Raw genomic sequence first — 17,244 nt, forward strand, 5'->3', positions numbered from 1 at the left:
TGGAAGTTTGTAAGTTGTTTTCATGAAACATTTCTCAAACAAAACAAAACCAGCTTGTCTCTCCCAACCCCCCTCCCTAAAATGGTAACAATCTTGAAGGCAGAGACAATACCTATTCTTGCTCATTGCTGTTATCTCTGGCATCTTTACAAAAAGTAAAAGCTTAAAAAATTTTCTTTCAGTATGAACCCTTAAAAAGCTTTCCTGAAGAATAGTAGGGCTTCTATAGCATATTTCATAATCATAATTTTAAGTATACAGGTCACATAAATGATATATATTTATATAAGTTATTGCACAGAAGCTAAACAAATCCATTCCTAGAAACTTACTCAAAGAAGTAGCAATGGGACTTCCCTGGCAATTCACTGGTTAAGACTCTGCACTCCCAAAGCAGGGGGCATGGGCTCAATCCTTGGTCAGGGAACTAACTAAGATCCCGCATGCCTCACACAGTGGCCAAAATTAAAAAAAAAAAGTCAAAAGCCCACAATTATCTATACAACTTACCCTTTAATATTGTGACTACTGAATTCACAGATGACCAAAGAAGTAGGAGTGATTCTGTCATTTAAAAAAATCACTTTGTAACTTCATAGTAACTTAAAGTTTACCCAGTCTAATCCAGCTGTTACTAAGTAAGCAATTCTATTTTACCTTTCCTGGGATGAAGCAACAGAGATTGGAGTCCACATACTTCATGAAAGTCATATTTAATAATGACAGCCTTGTTTCAACAGCAGCGAGGATGTCTGCATGCCGAGCTAATGAATGGTTTCTCCTTTCTGACTCTCTCCTACCAAAAAAAAAGCAACCATTAAAAGAAGTACTGTGGACTAAAATGCTAACCAAACAAATTATCTTAATGTAAGCCTAACACTTACATGTTAATTTAGACATCTACAACTGGGTCATAATTTAACTGCAAGGATAAATGAATAACTATGTTTAGAAATCCTTGCTAAGGATCAATCAAATATTTATTGATAAAACATTTGAAAAAAATTTTTTTGTTTTGCCCTTTGGCTATATGGATTCCCTAGTGGCTCAGTTGGTAACGAATCTGCCTGTAATGCAGGAGACTCGGGTTTGATACCTGGGTTGGGAAAATTCCCTGGAGAAAGAAATGGCAACCCACTCCAGTACTCTTGCCTGGAGAAGTCCATGGACAGAGAAGCTGGGCAGGCTGCAGTCCATGGGATCGCAAAGAGTTGGACATGACTGTGCAACTAACTTTTACCTTCACTTGGCTATATCAAACTCAAGCCTAATGGCTATTAGAATCAGAGAAATTAGATAAATGAAAGAAGTATACATGGACATAAAGACAAGAGACCATATATTTTTGCTCTAAGATCAGCTCATTTTAACTTTTCAAAAGTTTTGAGACATAATTCACATATAATTCACTTTCCAAGGGTACCATTTAGTGATTTTTAGTATATTCACACTTGTGTACCCAACACTACCATCTCATTTCAGAACACTTTCATTATCATAAAAAGAAAGCCTGTAACCATTATTAATTACTCTCATTATCCAGTCCTTGGCAACAACTAATTTACCGTTTCTATGGATTTGCCTATTCGGGACACTTCAGATAACTGGAATCGTAACAGTATGTGTTTTGTGTCTATCTTCTTTCACTTGGCATGTTTTCAAGGTTTATCCATGTAGAAGGAAGTCTCAGTAGTTCTTCATTCCTTTTTATTGCTGAATATTATTCTATTATATGGACATACCATAATTTTGATTATCCATTCATCTGTTGCTGGACTCTTGGGTTGTTTCCACTTTATGGCTATGATGAATAATGCTGCTATGAATATCTGTGTACTTTGTGTAGACATAGTTTCATTTTTCCTGAGTATATACAGCAGTGAAATGTAGTATACAGCAGCGAAACTGCTGCATCATTTGGTAACTCTGTATTTCATTTTTTGAGAAACTGTTTTTTGTAAAGTGGCTGCACCATTTAATTATCCCACCAGTAATATGTGAAAGTTCCAATTTGTCCATCTCCCTCCCAACATTTCTCCTTTTAAATTTTAGCCATCCATCCTGGTGGGTGTTCACTGGTATCCCATAGTATTTTTATTTGCAATGCCCTGATGACTAATGATGTTTGGCCTTTAGTACCTCTTCTTTGGAGAAATTTCTATCAAATTCTTTGCCCATTTTCAAATTGGGGTTATTTACCTTTTTATTGTTTATGCCTTAAAAAAAATATTTTGGTCACACCAGGAAAATGTGGGATCTTAATTCCTGGACCAGGGGTTGAACCTGTGTCCCTTGCATTGGAAGTGTGGAATCTTAACCACTGGCCACAAGGGAAGTCCCCCTTTTTATTGTTGAGTAGTAAGAGTTCCTAATATAATCTGGATACAAGTCCTGTAACAGATATATGGGCTGCAAATGTCTTGTCCCATTCTGTGGCTGTTTTTATTTTCTGGATGGTATCCTTTGAAGCACAGAAATTTTAAATTTTGATGAATTCTAGTTTGTCTACTTTTTTCTTTTGTTACTTGTCCTCTGGTGTTGTATCTAAAGAACCTAATCCAAGTTTTCTTCTCAAGGTTTAATAATATAGCACTGATATTTACACTTAAGCCTATGATTCATTTTCAGCTAATTTTTGTATATGGTTTGAGGAACGTCTTCAACTTCATTCTTTTGTCCCAGCATCAGTTGTTGAAAACACTATTTCTTCCTCATTGAATTTTCTTGGCATTCTTATTGAAAATCAATTGACAAAAAGTGTAAAGGTTCACTTTCCAGACTCTATTCCATTGATCTGTATGTCTATTTTTATGCTAGCACCAGACTGATTATTGTAGCTAAAGCTTTGAAACTGGGAAATGGTAGTTTTCCAATTTTGTTCTTTTTCAAGATTGTTTTGATTATTCTGAGTCTTCTGCATTTCCATAGGAATTATAGGATCAATCTGTCAATTTCTACAAAAAGACGGCTAGGATTCTGATGGGGGTTGCTCTGTGTGCTAAGTTGCTTCAGTCACGTCTGGCTCTTTGCAACCCCACGGACTGTAGCCTGCCAAGCTCCTCTGTCCCTGGGATTCTCCAGGCAAGAATACTAGAGTGGGTTGCCATGCCCTTCTCCAGATGATCTTCCTGAACCAGGGATCAAACCTGTATCTCTTATGTCTCCTGCATTGACAGCCAGGTTCTTTACCACTAGTGCCACCTGGGAAGCCCAGGGATTGCACTGAATATATATATATATATATATATATATAAATTTGGGGAATACTTCCATTTTAACGGGCTTCCCAGATGACTCAGCGGGTAACGAATCTGCCTGCAATGCATGAGACACAGGAGACACAGGTTCAATCCCTGGCCATCTTAAAATGAAATCTTCCAATCCATGATCACAGAATGCCTTTCCGTTTATTTAAGTCTTTAATGTCTTTTAATAGTGCTTTCTGGTTTCTAATAAACAAGTTTTGTACTTCTTTTGTTATATATATATATTACTATCAATGCTATTGTAAATGGAATTGTCTCCATTTTTGGATTGTTCATCGCTAGTGCATAGCATTATACAATTGATTTTTGTATACTAATCTTTTATCTAGTATCCTTGCTGAACTTGTTTTTAGCTCTGATAACTCATCAGTGTATTTTATATACAGTATCATGTGTATACAAGATCATGTTATCTGTGAATAGAGTTTTATTTCTCCCTTTCAATCTGGATGCCTTTTATTTCATTTTCTTGCCTAAATGCCCTTGCTCAAACTAAAATGTTGAACAGATATGGCGAGAGTGAACAAACCATAATAAAATCATTTATTGCGATCTGTGTATACTTTGCTACAAAAACTTAGAAACCATTTAACATGTAAACCCTTACTTAGATTAAAAAAAATAATAATCAAGAAACAAATAAAATCCCCAGTTGTAGAATTATTGTCACTGTAACCATAACATACCTTGGGAGTTGTGCTTTAACTTGTTTCTGACATAGATTATGGTACCTTTCCACCTTTAGAAATCCCTGATTCAACATTCTCTGGCAGACCAAGTCCATTCTTTTACAAACCTATGGGAAGACAGAATGAGAAAGAATTTTAAAAAGTAAAAACTTCAGAAAATGTCTGTGGTAACCTAAATAGAGAGGAAATCTAACAAGGGGATATATATATGTATATATATAACTAATTCACTTTGCTGTGCAGCAGAAACTAACACAACATTGTTAAGCAACTATACTCCAGTAAAAATTAATAAAGGGACTTCCCTGGTAATCCAGTCATTAAGACTCCATCCATGCTTCCAATGTAAGGTGTGTGCGTTCAACCCTTGGTCAGGGAACTAAGATCCCAGATGCTGTATGGTGCAGCCAAAAAAGTATATAGAAATTAATTTAAAAAAAAATTGATAACAATTAACTTAGACCCATTAATTGATGATTCAAAGTTCTCTGTGCTAGAATTGTTCTCCAGTTTGCTATCTGAATCTTTGAATCAGTATATGTGAATTTCTCACTGTAACCTGCAATACTACATTTAAAAATTAATATTATATGTAAGTAAGGAATAATTTACTTTTTAAAAAAAAGAATATTATATTTGACTTTTTTTGGCTGTGCGACATGGCTTGCAGGATCTTAGTTCCCTGACCAGGGATCAAACTCATGGCTCATACAGTGGAAGCTCAGAGTTCCACTTGACTTCTTTACTTTCGGTATCTGTTGAATGTTCTGAATGTATCCCCACTATTATGGTCAAAGTCTATAATTCTAAAGATCATTAAAACAAAATATTTGAAGGCTTGTAATGGTTTGAAACAAAATTCTTCTCTAGCCAAAAATACACATTCAAACTTCAGTCTAACCCCTCACAAAGTTTTTATCATTACCAGAATGAAAGTTTTAAATCATTTCTTCTAGTGACTTGGATGAAGTATGACAGTTTATAATGGCCAAAGCCTATACTAGATACTGTCATATCCTTCAAAATATTTTAACATGTATAGCAGAAACTTAACTTTAAAAATGGTATCTTTATACAATAAAAGCATAGGATCTGAAGTCAGAACACCTAAATTTGGGTCCAAGCATTTAATGTCCTTGGGCAAGTCAGTTTCTTTTTGAAAGCCTGAATCAGACATCTGTAAAATATGGATAGTACCTCATACACAGGGATATCATTAGGATTAAAAGAAATAGACACTAAATCATGGTAAACTATAAATCGCTATATAAAAATTGTTTAAAAAATTTTGTTAACAATTTTGTTTAACTTTACCACTAATTTGAAAACTTTGCTTCATATACTTAGTGCTTATATTTCTGAAATATCCCAGTATCTTTCTTATCTTAATGAAACCTACCACACAAAATATGTTTGTTGTTTGTTTCCTGAGTATTTTGCATTGACTCAGAGGTATCAACCTGGACCTTAATTCTCACTGTATAGGTGTGGATGTTGAAAGCACAATGCTGAGATAAAACTGAGATAAATCTACATCAAGGCTAAGTCGATTAGGCAAGGGCTGTCTTAATGCTTCTTTCCATCTCTCATGGCACCCAAACACAAATGCTTGAAAAATACTTGCTAAAACCAAATACTGATGAAACTCAAAAGTTGCTTTCTCCTGAGATTATACAGATAAAAATTCTGGTAAACTGGGCTGAGCTGATAAAGGTTTTGATACTCTAATACTAAATAACTAGCCATTCCCTATATAATAGTATGCCAAATGAAAGGTATGAAGGTAAACAGTTCTTTTCAATTTCACAGTAGATGAAAACATAATAAAGCACTGATACTTTACTGACAGAGTAATTCTAATAAATCATATTTTAAAATACAGTGGAATCTAACTGATTAAGTTATAAATATTTGTTCAGTGTCTACTGAAAAAATAATAATAAGCCCAATATGTACTGATATAAATGTTTCTAAAACAAAATATTTAATGAGTACATTTACAAATCTCTTTAATCTAGTTTAGGTCTAGTAGTTTAATAGAAATAAGTGAATTTTCGTATCTGCTTCTTTCCCATTAATCTATTGAGGTATTCTTACCTAAGAAAATTCTAGAAAACACAATATACAAGCGCACATTTCATTAGCTGTATGATGATACCATCACATGTCACAGAACTACTGGAAAACTCCACTGGACCTTTGTGAAAGAATGAGAGTAAAAAATTCAAACAATACCTTAGTATAGTAATGAAAATATTTTAGATTATACAGACTCCCTGAGTCTTGGGAATCCTTCTGGTAAACCTGGACCGCATTTGAGAACCACATTGCCATAAACAATGGTACTGAACTTTGTGTGAGGAAAAAAAAAAACTTTTATCATGTTATTGGAAAAAGGAAAAGAAAGTATGTCTTTGTGTGTGTGATGAGGGGATATAAAGCTGGCTAAATTCTCATCTGTCATAGGAGAAAATCAGTCAGTTCAGTCACTCAGTTGTGTCCAAACGTCAACAGATATTATCAAGTAGAAAAAAAAAAAAACCCACCCAAAGACTTCAAAATGAACTCTGAAGAATAAAAATTGGGGATTTCACTGTTGCTAAAACTATTTAATGTGAGGCACCCTCTAACACAACTTTGTCGAAAAATACTCTTTTGATCTGTGGACTCTATAACCTCTCTGATATTTTGATAATTTCTGAGTTGAATAATGGAACTAAATCCACTGTGGTAATGATTTCCTAATTTTTAAGTCAAATCATTATTCCGTACATCTTAAACTTATACAGTGCTATATATCAATGCCATCTCTATAAAACTGAAAAAAAAAAGTTTATTTACAAAGTAAAAAATTAAAGTCAGGTGGTTCAGTGGTAAAGAATCCGCTTGCAGCAGGCACATGAGCGGCAGGTTCAATCCCTGGGTTGGGAAGATTTCCTGGAGGGCATGACAACCCACTCCAGTAATCTTGTTTGGAGGATCCCATGGATAGAGGAGCCTGGAAGGCTATAGTCCGTAGTGCTGCACAGAGCAGGACACAACCAAAGTGACTTAGCACACAGCACACTGCTGTAATAACTTCCAAGGTACTTTCTAAATTATTTCACTATTCTAGAATTTTGCTGCACTAAATCTAGCTAAATACTCAATTTAGAAATGCAATGGAATGAGTACTGACTAGTCTGAGTAATTTGCTATAAATAAATAACCAGGTAAGGTCAACCAAGGAAGACTTAACGTGCTCCTAGGCTTTAAAAGAAGAAAGGACAAGGACTGCTAAGTTAATGCTGATGGAACAAAGGCACAAAGCCTGGAATGAATAAACCATTAGCAAACTACTTCTGAAGACAGATCAGATACATAAGCAAAGCTGAGAGGAATACAATCTTCCATGCTTTGATCAGGAAAATCAGATAGTAATGAGAAATAAATTTAAAAGGAAAAAGAGCATCCATTTTGGAAGAGCCTGGTATTGGGACCTGGTCATTTTCCGTAAGCAACTATAATGTTACAACTAAAGATAAGGTTCTGGAAATCTCACATGAAGATAGCTGAAACCACTGCAGATGAATCCCAAATAAAGAGGTAAAAGACAAGAAAAAAGACTTATAAATGAGTCTTAACTGACCATTCTAATTAAAAGCTGGTAAAAAGATCAGAAAATATACATCTGAAACAAATACTGTAAGTCAACTACACTTCAATTTTTAAAAAAAATTAGAAAATAGGACGGAGAAGGCAATGGCACCCCACTCCAGTACTCTTGCCTGGAGAATCCCATGGACGGAGGAGCCTGGTAGGCTACAGTCCATGGGGTCGCTAAGAGTCGGACACGGCTGAGCGACTTCACTTCCACTTTTCCCTTTCACGCACTAGAGAAGGAAATGGCAACCCACTTCAGTATTCTTGCCTGGAGAATCCCAGGGACGGCGGAGCCTGGTGGGCTGCTGTCTTTGGGGTCGCACAGAGTCGGACACGACTGAAGTGACTCAGCAGCAGCAGCAGAAAATAGGAGGTAACAAAGACAAACTAGAATAGCACCACAGAAACCAAAAAGATCTGAAGCATTAGTTGATATTATAGGAAAAGAACAGTATTTAATGTAATATTCTTCCTTTCATAAATGTTTTTTATAAGCATTGACTGACCAATAGAATAAAAACAAAGACACCATAGAGCATATAACTATCTTTCGTTTAGGATTCAGAAGGAAGCAAAGTGACCTCTGAAAAAACAAATATATTAATTTTCCCCAAGGTGAGCAGTATAATTATAACTGCTGTCAATGCATATTAACTTTCAAAACAAAATTACCTTATTTAAAGTGTAGCTCTACATTTGGGGTTACGTTACTTATTTCCCAAGCCTACAGAAAAGAAATATCATTTCCCCAGTTATTAAAATAAAACAAAAATCCTAGCAGTTTGGCAATTTACTCAGGACAGAAAAATTCTAGAATCTAATATACAAAGATGATGACTATGTCAAAAACGATCAATGTATTTAGAGATTAGTAAAATACATACTATATAAACAAAAGGTAACTAATGGAATAAGTATACAATAGAGACATTTAAAACTTGTCCCTCTGTTATTTGCTGTTCTAGTATGAAGAACAGATTTGTTTTGTTAATTATTTCAAGATTTAAAATGCCATGTTTATTCTTTTTACCATTTTCTAACAAGTGATCAAAAATAAAAATTTTTCTTCATTTGTGTTTATTTAGAAATCTTTTTCAATTTGTGCCACTATGGCCCTTCTTAAAAAGGCAAGACACATACCTTAAATCCATGAAATCCACAATTTTCTTGTTAAACCTAATCTCTAATATAAATCTTGGTTGATTCTAAGATGTACATTTTTCATCTTTTAACATTTGACAGTGGAAATGATCTTACAATATATATTATAACTGCTGAGCATTTCTTTCTCAGATATCTTAGATGCCTTAAAATACACTGGGTTTCTTTGATTTTAAGATGCTGTGGAGACTTTAAGATATGCTTTCAACCTAATAAAAAAAATTTTTTTAAGTACCACCATAATAATATAATTTGATCAAGAGGCATGATCATTTCAAAAATGATAAAATATGAAACTATATCTTAGAATCAAGGCAATATTGTAATGGAATCACATTTTTAATGTACTACTCATTTCGTTCTCTACAGTTCTCAAATGAACTGAATAGTCAGTGTGTGCATGCTAAGTCGCTTCAGTCGTGTCTGACTCTTTGTGACCCCACAGACTGTAGCACGCCAGCCTCCTCTGTCCATGGGATTCTCCAGGCAAGAATATTGTAGTGGGTTTGCCACGCCCTCCTCCAGGGGATCTTCCTGCCCAGGAATCAAACCTGTGTCTCTTATGTCTCCTGCACTGGCATGAGGGTTCTTTACCACTAGTGCCACCTGGAAAGCCAATGCTAAGCTACTGCTAAGTCGTGTCAGTCGTGTCCGACTCTGTGCGACCCCACAGACGGCAGCCCACCAGGCTCCCCCGTCCCTGGGATTCTCCAGGCAAGAGTACTGGAGTGGGTTGCCATTTCCTTCTCCAGGGCATGAAAGTGAAAAGTGAAAGTGGAGTCGCTCAGTCGTGTCTGACTCAGTGACCCCATGGACTGCAGCCCGCCAGGCTCCTCCGTTCATGGGATTTTCCAGGCAAGAGTACTGGAGTGGGGTGCCATTGCCTTCTCCAGTGGGAAAGCCAATAGTTTTCCCCAATTAATAAGGAAGCTATTATCAAAGATTAGGCTGCTTATTAGACCCTTTACCTGAAAGGGACATAATACACCAGAACCTACCCTTTCTTTTTGCAATGAGAAAACCGAGGCCTTAGGAACTTATATGACTTGTTCAAGGTCATCCAATCATTAAGGGCAAAAAGTGAAATTAAGAATTTGGGTCTTCCAGCAAATAGTTATTCATATACATACACACACACACACGTATCATTCTAATATGGACTTTAATATGGATTACTCTGTTTCCTCATTTTTTCATACTGGCTACACATTTCAAGGGTTAGCAAAGTGCCTAGGATGGCACCTCAATAAAAGCCAAGCTATTGAGGAGGGGGACAATCCAGGTCTTCTGATCTGTGTATTTCTTCCCCTAATTTTATTTATTTTTGGCGGTGCTGGGTTGCACCAGCTTTTCTCCAGTTGCAGCAAGCGGGGGCTACCCTCTTGTTGGGGAGCATGGGCTTCAGGGTACTTGGACTTCAGTAGCTGCAGTTCCTGGGCTCTAGAGCACAGGCTCAGTAGTTGTGGTGCAAAGGCTTAGCTGCTCTGAGGCATGTGGGATCTTCCTGGACTAGGGGTTGAACCTGTGTCTCCTGCATTGGCAGGCGGATTCTCTACCACTGAGCCACCAGGGAAGCCCTGATTTGTGTCTTGTTAAATTTAGTGATCAGTAGCTATGTAGAGGAGAGGGCAGTGGCACCCCACTCCAGTGCTCTTGCCTGGATAGTCCCATGGACGGAGGAGCCTGGTGGGCTACAGTCCATGGGGTCGCTAAGAGTCGGACACGACTGAGCTACTTCACTTTCGCTTTTCCCTTTCATGCACTGGAGAAGGAAATGGCAACCCACTCCAGTGTTCTTGCCTGGAGAATCCCACGGACGGGGGAGCCTGGTGGGCTGCCGTCTGTGGGGTCGCACAGAGTCGGACACGACTGAAGCGACTTCGCAGCAGTAGCAGCAGCAGCTATGTAGATTGAAATGTTTATCCTAATTATTCTCAACTGACTAGGGTCTCTAATACTCTACTGCTATAGAAACCGTTAGCACGAGTCTAGAGAGCAGGGCTTTAGTGGGGGCGGTTTTTGCCACACTACTAAAGTTTTGCAATGGCGCTAGACCAAGATCTTCCTACAATCCTCTCAGACAAATCTTCTGTGCAGAATATCTGACAGCCATCTGGGCTGGATTCTTTAGAAAGTCATGAAAGAATGAAAACAGTGAAAAGGCGGGAGAAATATTCCAGATTAAAGAGACTAATGCTTTATTAGATTTAAGAACCTTAACTGCCTCCCCAACCCCTCTCCAAGCTATCAAAACACATTTTGGGGACAACTGAGAAACCTGAATATAAAATGTAATATTAAATACCTTGGAAGTGATGATATTGTGATTATATAGAAGTATTTTAGGGGTAAAATGTCATTGTATTTGTACCTTACTTTCAAATGGTGAATGAGCATACAAGATAAAGTAAACGTGGCAAGAAGTTAACGAGGGGTGCATGAGTGCTCAGTTGTGTCCAACTCTGTGTCATTCCATGGACAGAGGTGATAAAATCATTTAAAAAATGAACAATGAATGAGCCAGTCCTATACAACTTCCCATCTCGTTCACAAGAACACTTTAATCTTTTATAAGAAAAAATTTTATCCTCTTGGTATGGACCATTTAAGATACAATACTATATACAGAGACAGAGAGTTAATTCTCAATTGTTGGTAAAATTACAACAAATTGAAAATTCCCTGGGTGTCCCTTCTAAATATGCACTTGGAAAGAAAATATAAATTTAATATTAGCCTGAACAAAACAATTAGGGTAATTACATATCTTTTTTTTTTTTCCTACTGGGAATGTTCTTCCATCTTTACTGACTGGATGAAAATTCATGACCCTGAGGAAGCCTCTGCTGATGAACCTCAACATTCTTGTATTTACCACCACGCATTTGTTATCATTGGTCTTTGTAAATGTGCTCAAGGAAGGTGTGTACATTGTTTCAGTGATGACATTGTGGACAGGGTTATTGATTGGACACCTTTGAGAATCTGCAGGAGTGAAGTATTCCCAAAATATAATTTCTCACCTATACTTAAGAACTTGTTAATAAAATAAATAACCTGATGATGACATGGTAGGGGAAAAAAAACCCCAGCAGTACAGACAGTGTATTTTCTATAATACAGCAATACAGAGCAATGGTTCTCAAAGTGTGGTCTAGGGACCCTTGGGGTTCCCAAGATCCTTTCAAGAGTTTGTGAAGCTAAATCATTTTCATAATACTAAGATGCTATTTGCCATTTTCCTGCTTATTCTCTCACAAGACACAGCAGAATGTGTGCGGCAACATGACATGTGATGACAGCTAATGGAATTATGCATTGTGCATTCTTGTGTATTTTAGAATTTTCAAAGGTAAGCAATTTGGGTCCTCAATAACTTTTAAGAGTGTAAAGGTGTCCTGAGACAAAATTGAGAACTACTGATATAGAGAAAGAGATATAAGGAAGACATCTTGCCTACTTAAAAAAAGGTAATACTTTCCCATTTTCCTTCATATTTTCTACCAGTCAACCCTCTCTACAACTGAACTTTTCAAACACATTTGAAGAAAAGATGTGAAAGGAACTATAAATGAGTAATAGATTTAACTAGCTAGAGTGCATCAGAGAAATATCTTGGGACAAAAACATAAATTTATGTATTTTGTTGTCAAATGGAAAATTTCATTCCAGATAATAAGCATGACACTTGAACTTTTAATCAAATCTGTCCTGAACCACTAATAGAATTCCATTAAATTTACAGGAGCTCCACTAGAACCACAGAGGAAAAATCTATAGGATCTCTTTATTCCACTGGGCTGCCAGGGAATTCCCTAAGACAACTTTTAAAAAGCCTTCCATACTTATTTTTTTCAGTGAGAACTCTGTACTCACAAGTCAACGTTATATGTTCCAACTTGGCTGTGATCTGCTCTGCAACCAGGTGCAGGACCTTCCTTAACCTTTGCCACTTGCTTCAAAAATTCTCATACCTGTGAAGGGGGCCTTACGTGACAGACTAATGCTGCACCAGCACAAATTGATGTGATTTACTGCAAAACAACTCAAAGTACACATTTTGTCATTTTAAAAGGTATCTTCATCCAAATAATTTTAAATATATTAGAGAAGTTAAATATTAAAAGAACTATTTTTATGTAACCAGGATTTCCAAGTTCCGGGTACATTTTGGGAGCAATAGTCAACGGCAGAAAAAACAAAACAAAATCCAGTTCATTAAGGGATCTGGACATTCCTTTGGAAATAGCCAGACTGGAGAGTCAAATTTCAATTATTTGTGGCAACAGGAAGCAAAGATAATTGGAAAATGTTATTTTAGCAACTTGGGACAAATCGTATAAAGAAAATACAGAGTAGTAAGTACACGGACCCTGCACCTGTCCTCTAATTTAGGTGTTAACAATAGTTATGACTGAGGTCCTAATGTGTGTGCTCAGTCGTGTCTGACTCTTTGCCACCCCTTAGACTGTAGCCTGCCAGGCTCTTCTGTCCATGGGGTTTTTTTGGGGCAAGAACACTGGAGTGGTTGCCACTTCCTCCTCCAGGAGATCATCCACGACCCAAGGACTGAACCTGAGTCTCTTGTGTCTCCTGCACTGCAGGTGGATTCTGTACCACTGAGCCATCTGGGGAAGCCCAAGGTTCTAACAGGGCAAGTAAGCTGAAGGAAGAAAAAAAGAAGCACCTGACAAATAGGTAAACTAGCTCATCAACTACTGAATGGTTGACATTTAGCTTTATGGAAATTAATTCTGTTCTTAATTAATATCACTCTTCTAAGTATACCCAACCTTAACTCTAGTCAAAAAAATACTTGACAATAAAATAAACTATGTAATTTATGTGCCACACAGCAGCATACACACTGGTATTGATTTTCTCACAAACAGTCTGTTAGGTATAAATGGTCACTTAAATTAGAAAAGGCATGTAAAGCACATACTAGGCACTATCACTAGACTGCCAATTTCATTAACGACCATAATTAAATTAATGCTGACACCTAGTGGCAAGAATCTTTAATGTACTTGAATTGCACCTTATGACATATGAACCAAAGAATTTAAAACCAAAGACACTTCCAAATCGCCACAAAAGATTACCCACTTAATCTAAGAATTATCCATTAACCTTAAGTAAAGAAAGGAATAAGAAATAGTTCCCCATTACTAAAACAGAGAAAAAATTATCTTTAAGAAGTAAAACTGGGAGCTGAATCTTTTTAGGGGAGTGGTAAGGGACTCCTTATGAAAAAAATCTCTGAAACTACAAATCTGTATCTTTAAAATACTAGAATAGATAACTGCTTAAAAATAAGAATGCAGCTGAGTATTTCACTTGAAAGAGATGTCATTTACTAATAAATTGTGGGATGTGTTTTTAACTCTGTCCCCTAGGATAGGCTGGTTTTCTCTTTCTCCCCTTTAAGAATGTTTTTAATTTTTAAAGAAGTAAAATGACCAACAAATGAACACCCTCCACTCCCCGCCCCCCGGCCCCAGTTTTTCTCAATACTTATAAAACAGAACGGTGAACATTCCAAGCTTTACAAAGGCATTGTCTGGCTGAAAGGCTCAATTCAAATGTCATGCCCAATTTCCAGGCAACAGGAATGTATACCATGAATTCTGATCAAATATCATTCTTTATAAAAAAATCAAAGGAATAGTTAGGATTCTACAAGAAATTCTAGGATAACATGTTTTGGAAATTAAGGGACAATCATTTTGAAATATTACTTTTCAAATGAATGTTCTATCCTGCAGACTGGCATGGTTGATGTGCTGTGTTGACAAGAAAATAAATTGTTCACCAGTTTGAATATTTAATAGCCTCCTTTAAAAAATATGCTTGCATCTCAAAACTACAATTATAATCAATTTTAAATTGAAGGTGTAAATCTAAAATAGGGTATATTGATTATTAAGAAAATGCTATACACAGCACATTCAGACATGTCTTTGTCCTCTTAAAAACAACCCCGACCACATATTTAGCTTCTACACAGAAACGGTTTGTAATCATTTCAAAATGTCCACCTCCTTCAATTTCCTTAGCACTTAAAGATAAATTCACTGAGGAAGCAAAATAACCGACTGAACTAAGATATTCAGTGAGCCTTCAGTGAAGCCTCTGGGATGAAGAAAATCCCAAAGGCAAATTCACTTATTTTCATTAATCATGGACAGAATTACTGTGATTTTAAGGTATAAAACCTCTCCTAAAGCTGGCGGGTGGGCGTAAATCACTAGTTAGAAAATGAAATGCAGGAGAGGAAACCTTCTCCAGGGGCAAGGTGCTTCAATATGGGGTGGGGAGTGTCAGGGGTGAGGCAAAGCCCGATAGTCACTTCTCAGGATTGCCTTCATTGGTCAACCAAGGCGCTGGGGTTGAGGTTATCAAAACGAGTTTGAATTCCTCCAAACCTCTACTGGCTTTTGGGAGGACTGACCGATCCGACTTTATCTTTTCCAAAAAGGAAACTTGGGTGGCAGGGCGAACAATACGTTGTTCTCACAGACAAACCAAACCTAGCCAGGATGATCTCGTCTACTTCGGAGTGCTCGCCCCCAACTCCAGCCTGGGGTTGGAAGGTGACATACAAAAGGCAGGTGGTGAGACCCCCTCCGGCGTCCACGGTCAGGTCGGACAGAGGTTGGAGGCCCAGCTCTTGCTGCCCCTTCCCATGGCCCCGCTTCCGGGTCGGGGGCACAGAGCCCCCGAGCCCCCCAGCCCCCCAAAGCCAAGTTCCCGCAGGCAGTCGCCCCCACTCCCCAAGCAAGGGCGGAATCTGGACAAGCCCCGCGGGCCAGCCCCAAGAGAGACTTCGGGGCGGGAGGGGTGCGCTTGATGCTTTAGCGGCGGCTGCAGCTCGCCAGGGGCTCCCTCCCCGGGGAACGCTCTTTTCCCTTTCGGGCCCTCCCCAGACCTCGGCATTTGGAGAGGGCGGCAAGGGTCCCCAGGGGGCCTCACCAGACGGAGCTGGCTAATTTCGTCGTAGGACATAAAGCTGAGGATGTTCTCGATGGCTACGATGGGCAGCGCCACCAGCGTGTTGTTTTGAGGGAGCTGGTCCGGAGCCAGCGCCGGGGCTGGAGGCGCCTGGGACCCCGGCTGCGGGGGCTGGGGCGGGGGCGGTGGGGGCAGTCGCTGGGTAGAGGCGATGGCCGAAGGGGAGCCGCCGTCGCCGTGACCGCCGCCTCCTTCCTCAGCCATCCGCTCCTCCGACGCTGCCGCCATCTTGGGGGTTTGATTCCTTCCCCCCACTGCAAGGGGAACAGGGACACTTCCGGTGCGTCACTTCCTTCTCTTGAGCTGCCGGGAGGGGCACCTGGAGGAGAGGGAGGAGCCTATAGGGTGACAGGCAGAGAGAGACACTTCGATGCTAGTTCAAGTAGGAAAGAGAGAAGATCACGTAAACCCCTGGAAAGGTGGTCACTATAAGCCCTTTCATCTAAGATTGGAAACGACTTGAGGGCAGGGGAGCCTTGTCTGAAATTAACTTCACCGTGCAATTTTTCCTAAAGTGCTTCCCTGATAAAGGGAGATAAAAATAATCTTAACTAGTAAGTGTAGTAAGATCATGGCATCTGGTCCCATCACTTCATGGCAAATACATGGGGAGACAATGGAAACAGTGACAGACTTTATTTTCTTGGGCTCCAAAATCACTGAGGACAGTGACTGCGGCCATGAAATTAAAAGGCACTTACTCCTTGGAAGAATAGCTGTGACAAAACTAGACAGTGTGTTGAAAAGCAGAGTCAGACTTTGCTGACAAAGGTCCGAATAGTCAAAGCTATGGTTTTTGTGGTAGTCATGCATGGATGTGAGAGTTGGACCATAAAGAAGACTGAGTGCCAAAGAATTGATGCCTTTGAACATCAAAGGAGAAGGTGTTGGAGAAGACTCTTGAGAGTCCCTTGCACTGCAAGGAGATCAAACCAGTCAATTCTAAAGGAAATCAACCCCAAATATTCAGTGGAAGGACTGATGCTGAAGCTGAAGCTCCAATACTTTGGCCACCTGATGCGAAGAGCCGACTCGTTAGAAAAGACCCTGATGCTGGGAAAGATTGAAGGCAGGAGTAGAAAGAGGACGAGATGGTTGGATGGCATCATGGACTCAGTGGACATGAGTTTGAGCAAACTCAGGGAGATAGTGAAGGACAGGGAAGTCTGGTGTGCTGCAGTCCATGGAGTCACAAAGAGTTGGACATGACTGAGTGGCTGAACAACAACAATAGTTAAGTGTAGATGAAACAATGTAGAATATCGTCCTTTTTCAAGAACCATACTAATGATTCATTTAGGCAAAAAGGAATGAAGGATTGATTAAAGCCCCCATATGAATCAGCCTTAAAAATGTTTTCAATTAAAGAAGCAAGACCCAAAGGACCACATATTGTATGAATCCATTGATATGAGATGCCTGAAATAGCCAAAACAATAAAGACAGAAAGTAGATTAATGGTTCTCAGAGGC

General features: G+C 38.6%; 2 protein-coding genes across 3 annotated transcripts in view; one reads left to right on the top strand and one right to left on the bottom strand.

Annotated features, from left to right (window-relative positions):
• FBXO28 (F-box protein 28) overlaps nt 1-16,030 on the bottom strand; it is a 29,428-nt gene extending 13,398 nt beyond the window's left edge. For both annotated transcript variants that reach the window (XR_014054062.1, XM_081491612.1), the window contains exons 1-3: nt 15,734-16,030; nt 3,953-4,062; nt 658-796 (exon numbers count right to left, since the gene is read on the bottom strand). Coding sequence is in view for 1 of the 2 variants with exons in the window: in XM_081491612.1 (XP_081347738.1) it covers nt 658-796; nt 3,953-4,062; nt 15,734-16,000 (516 nt within the window). In the remaining variant the exon portion in view is untranslated. The remainder of the gene's footprint in view (nt 1-657; nt 797-3,952; nt 4,063-15,733) is intronic.
• The window catches only part of TP53BP2 (tumor protein p53 binding protein 2), a 213,890-nt gene that overhangs the window by 40,757 nt on the left and 155,889 nt on the right, over nt 1-17,244 (top strand). The window lies entirely within an intron of this gene.

Source organism: Giraffa tippelskirchi, chromosome 5 (genome assembly GCF_054371585.1).
Source record: "Giraffa tippelskirchi isolate mGirTip1 chromosome 5, T2T-mGirTip1v1.2.pri, whole genome shotgun sequence".
Classification (NCBI taxonomy): Eukaryota; Metazoa; Chordata; class Mammalia; order Artiodactyla; family Giraffidae; genus Giraffa; species Giraffa tippelskirchi.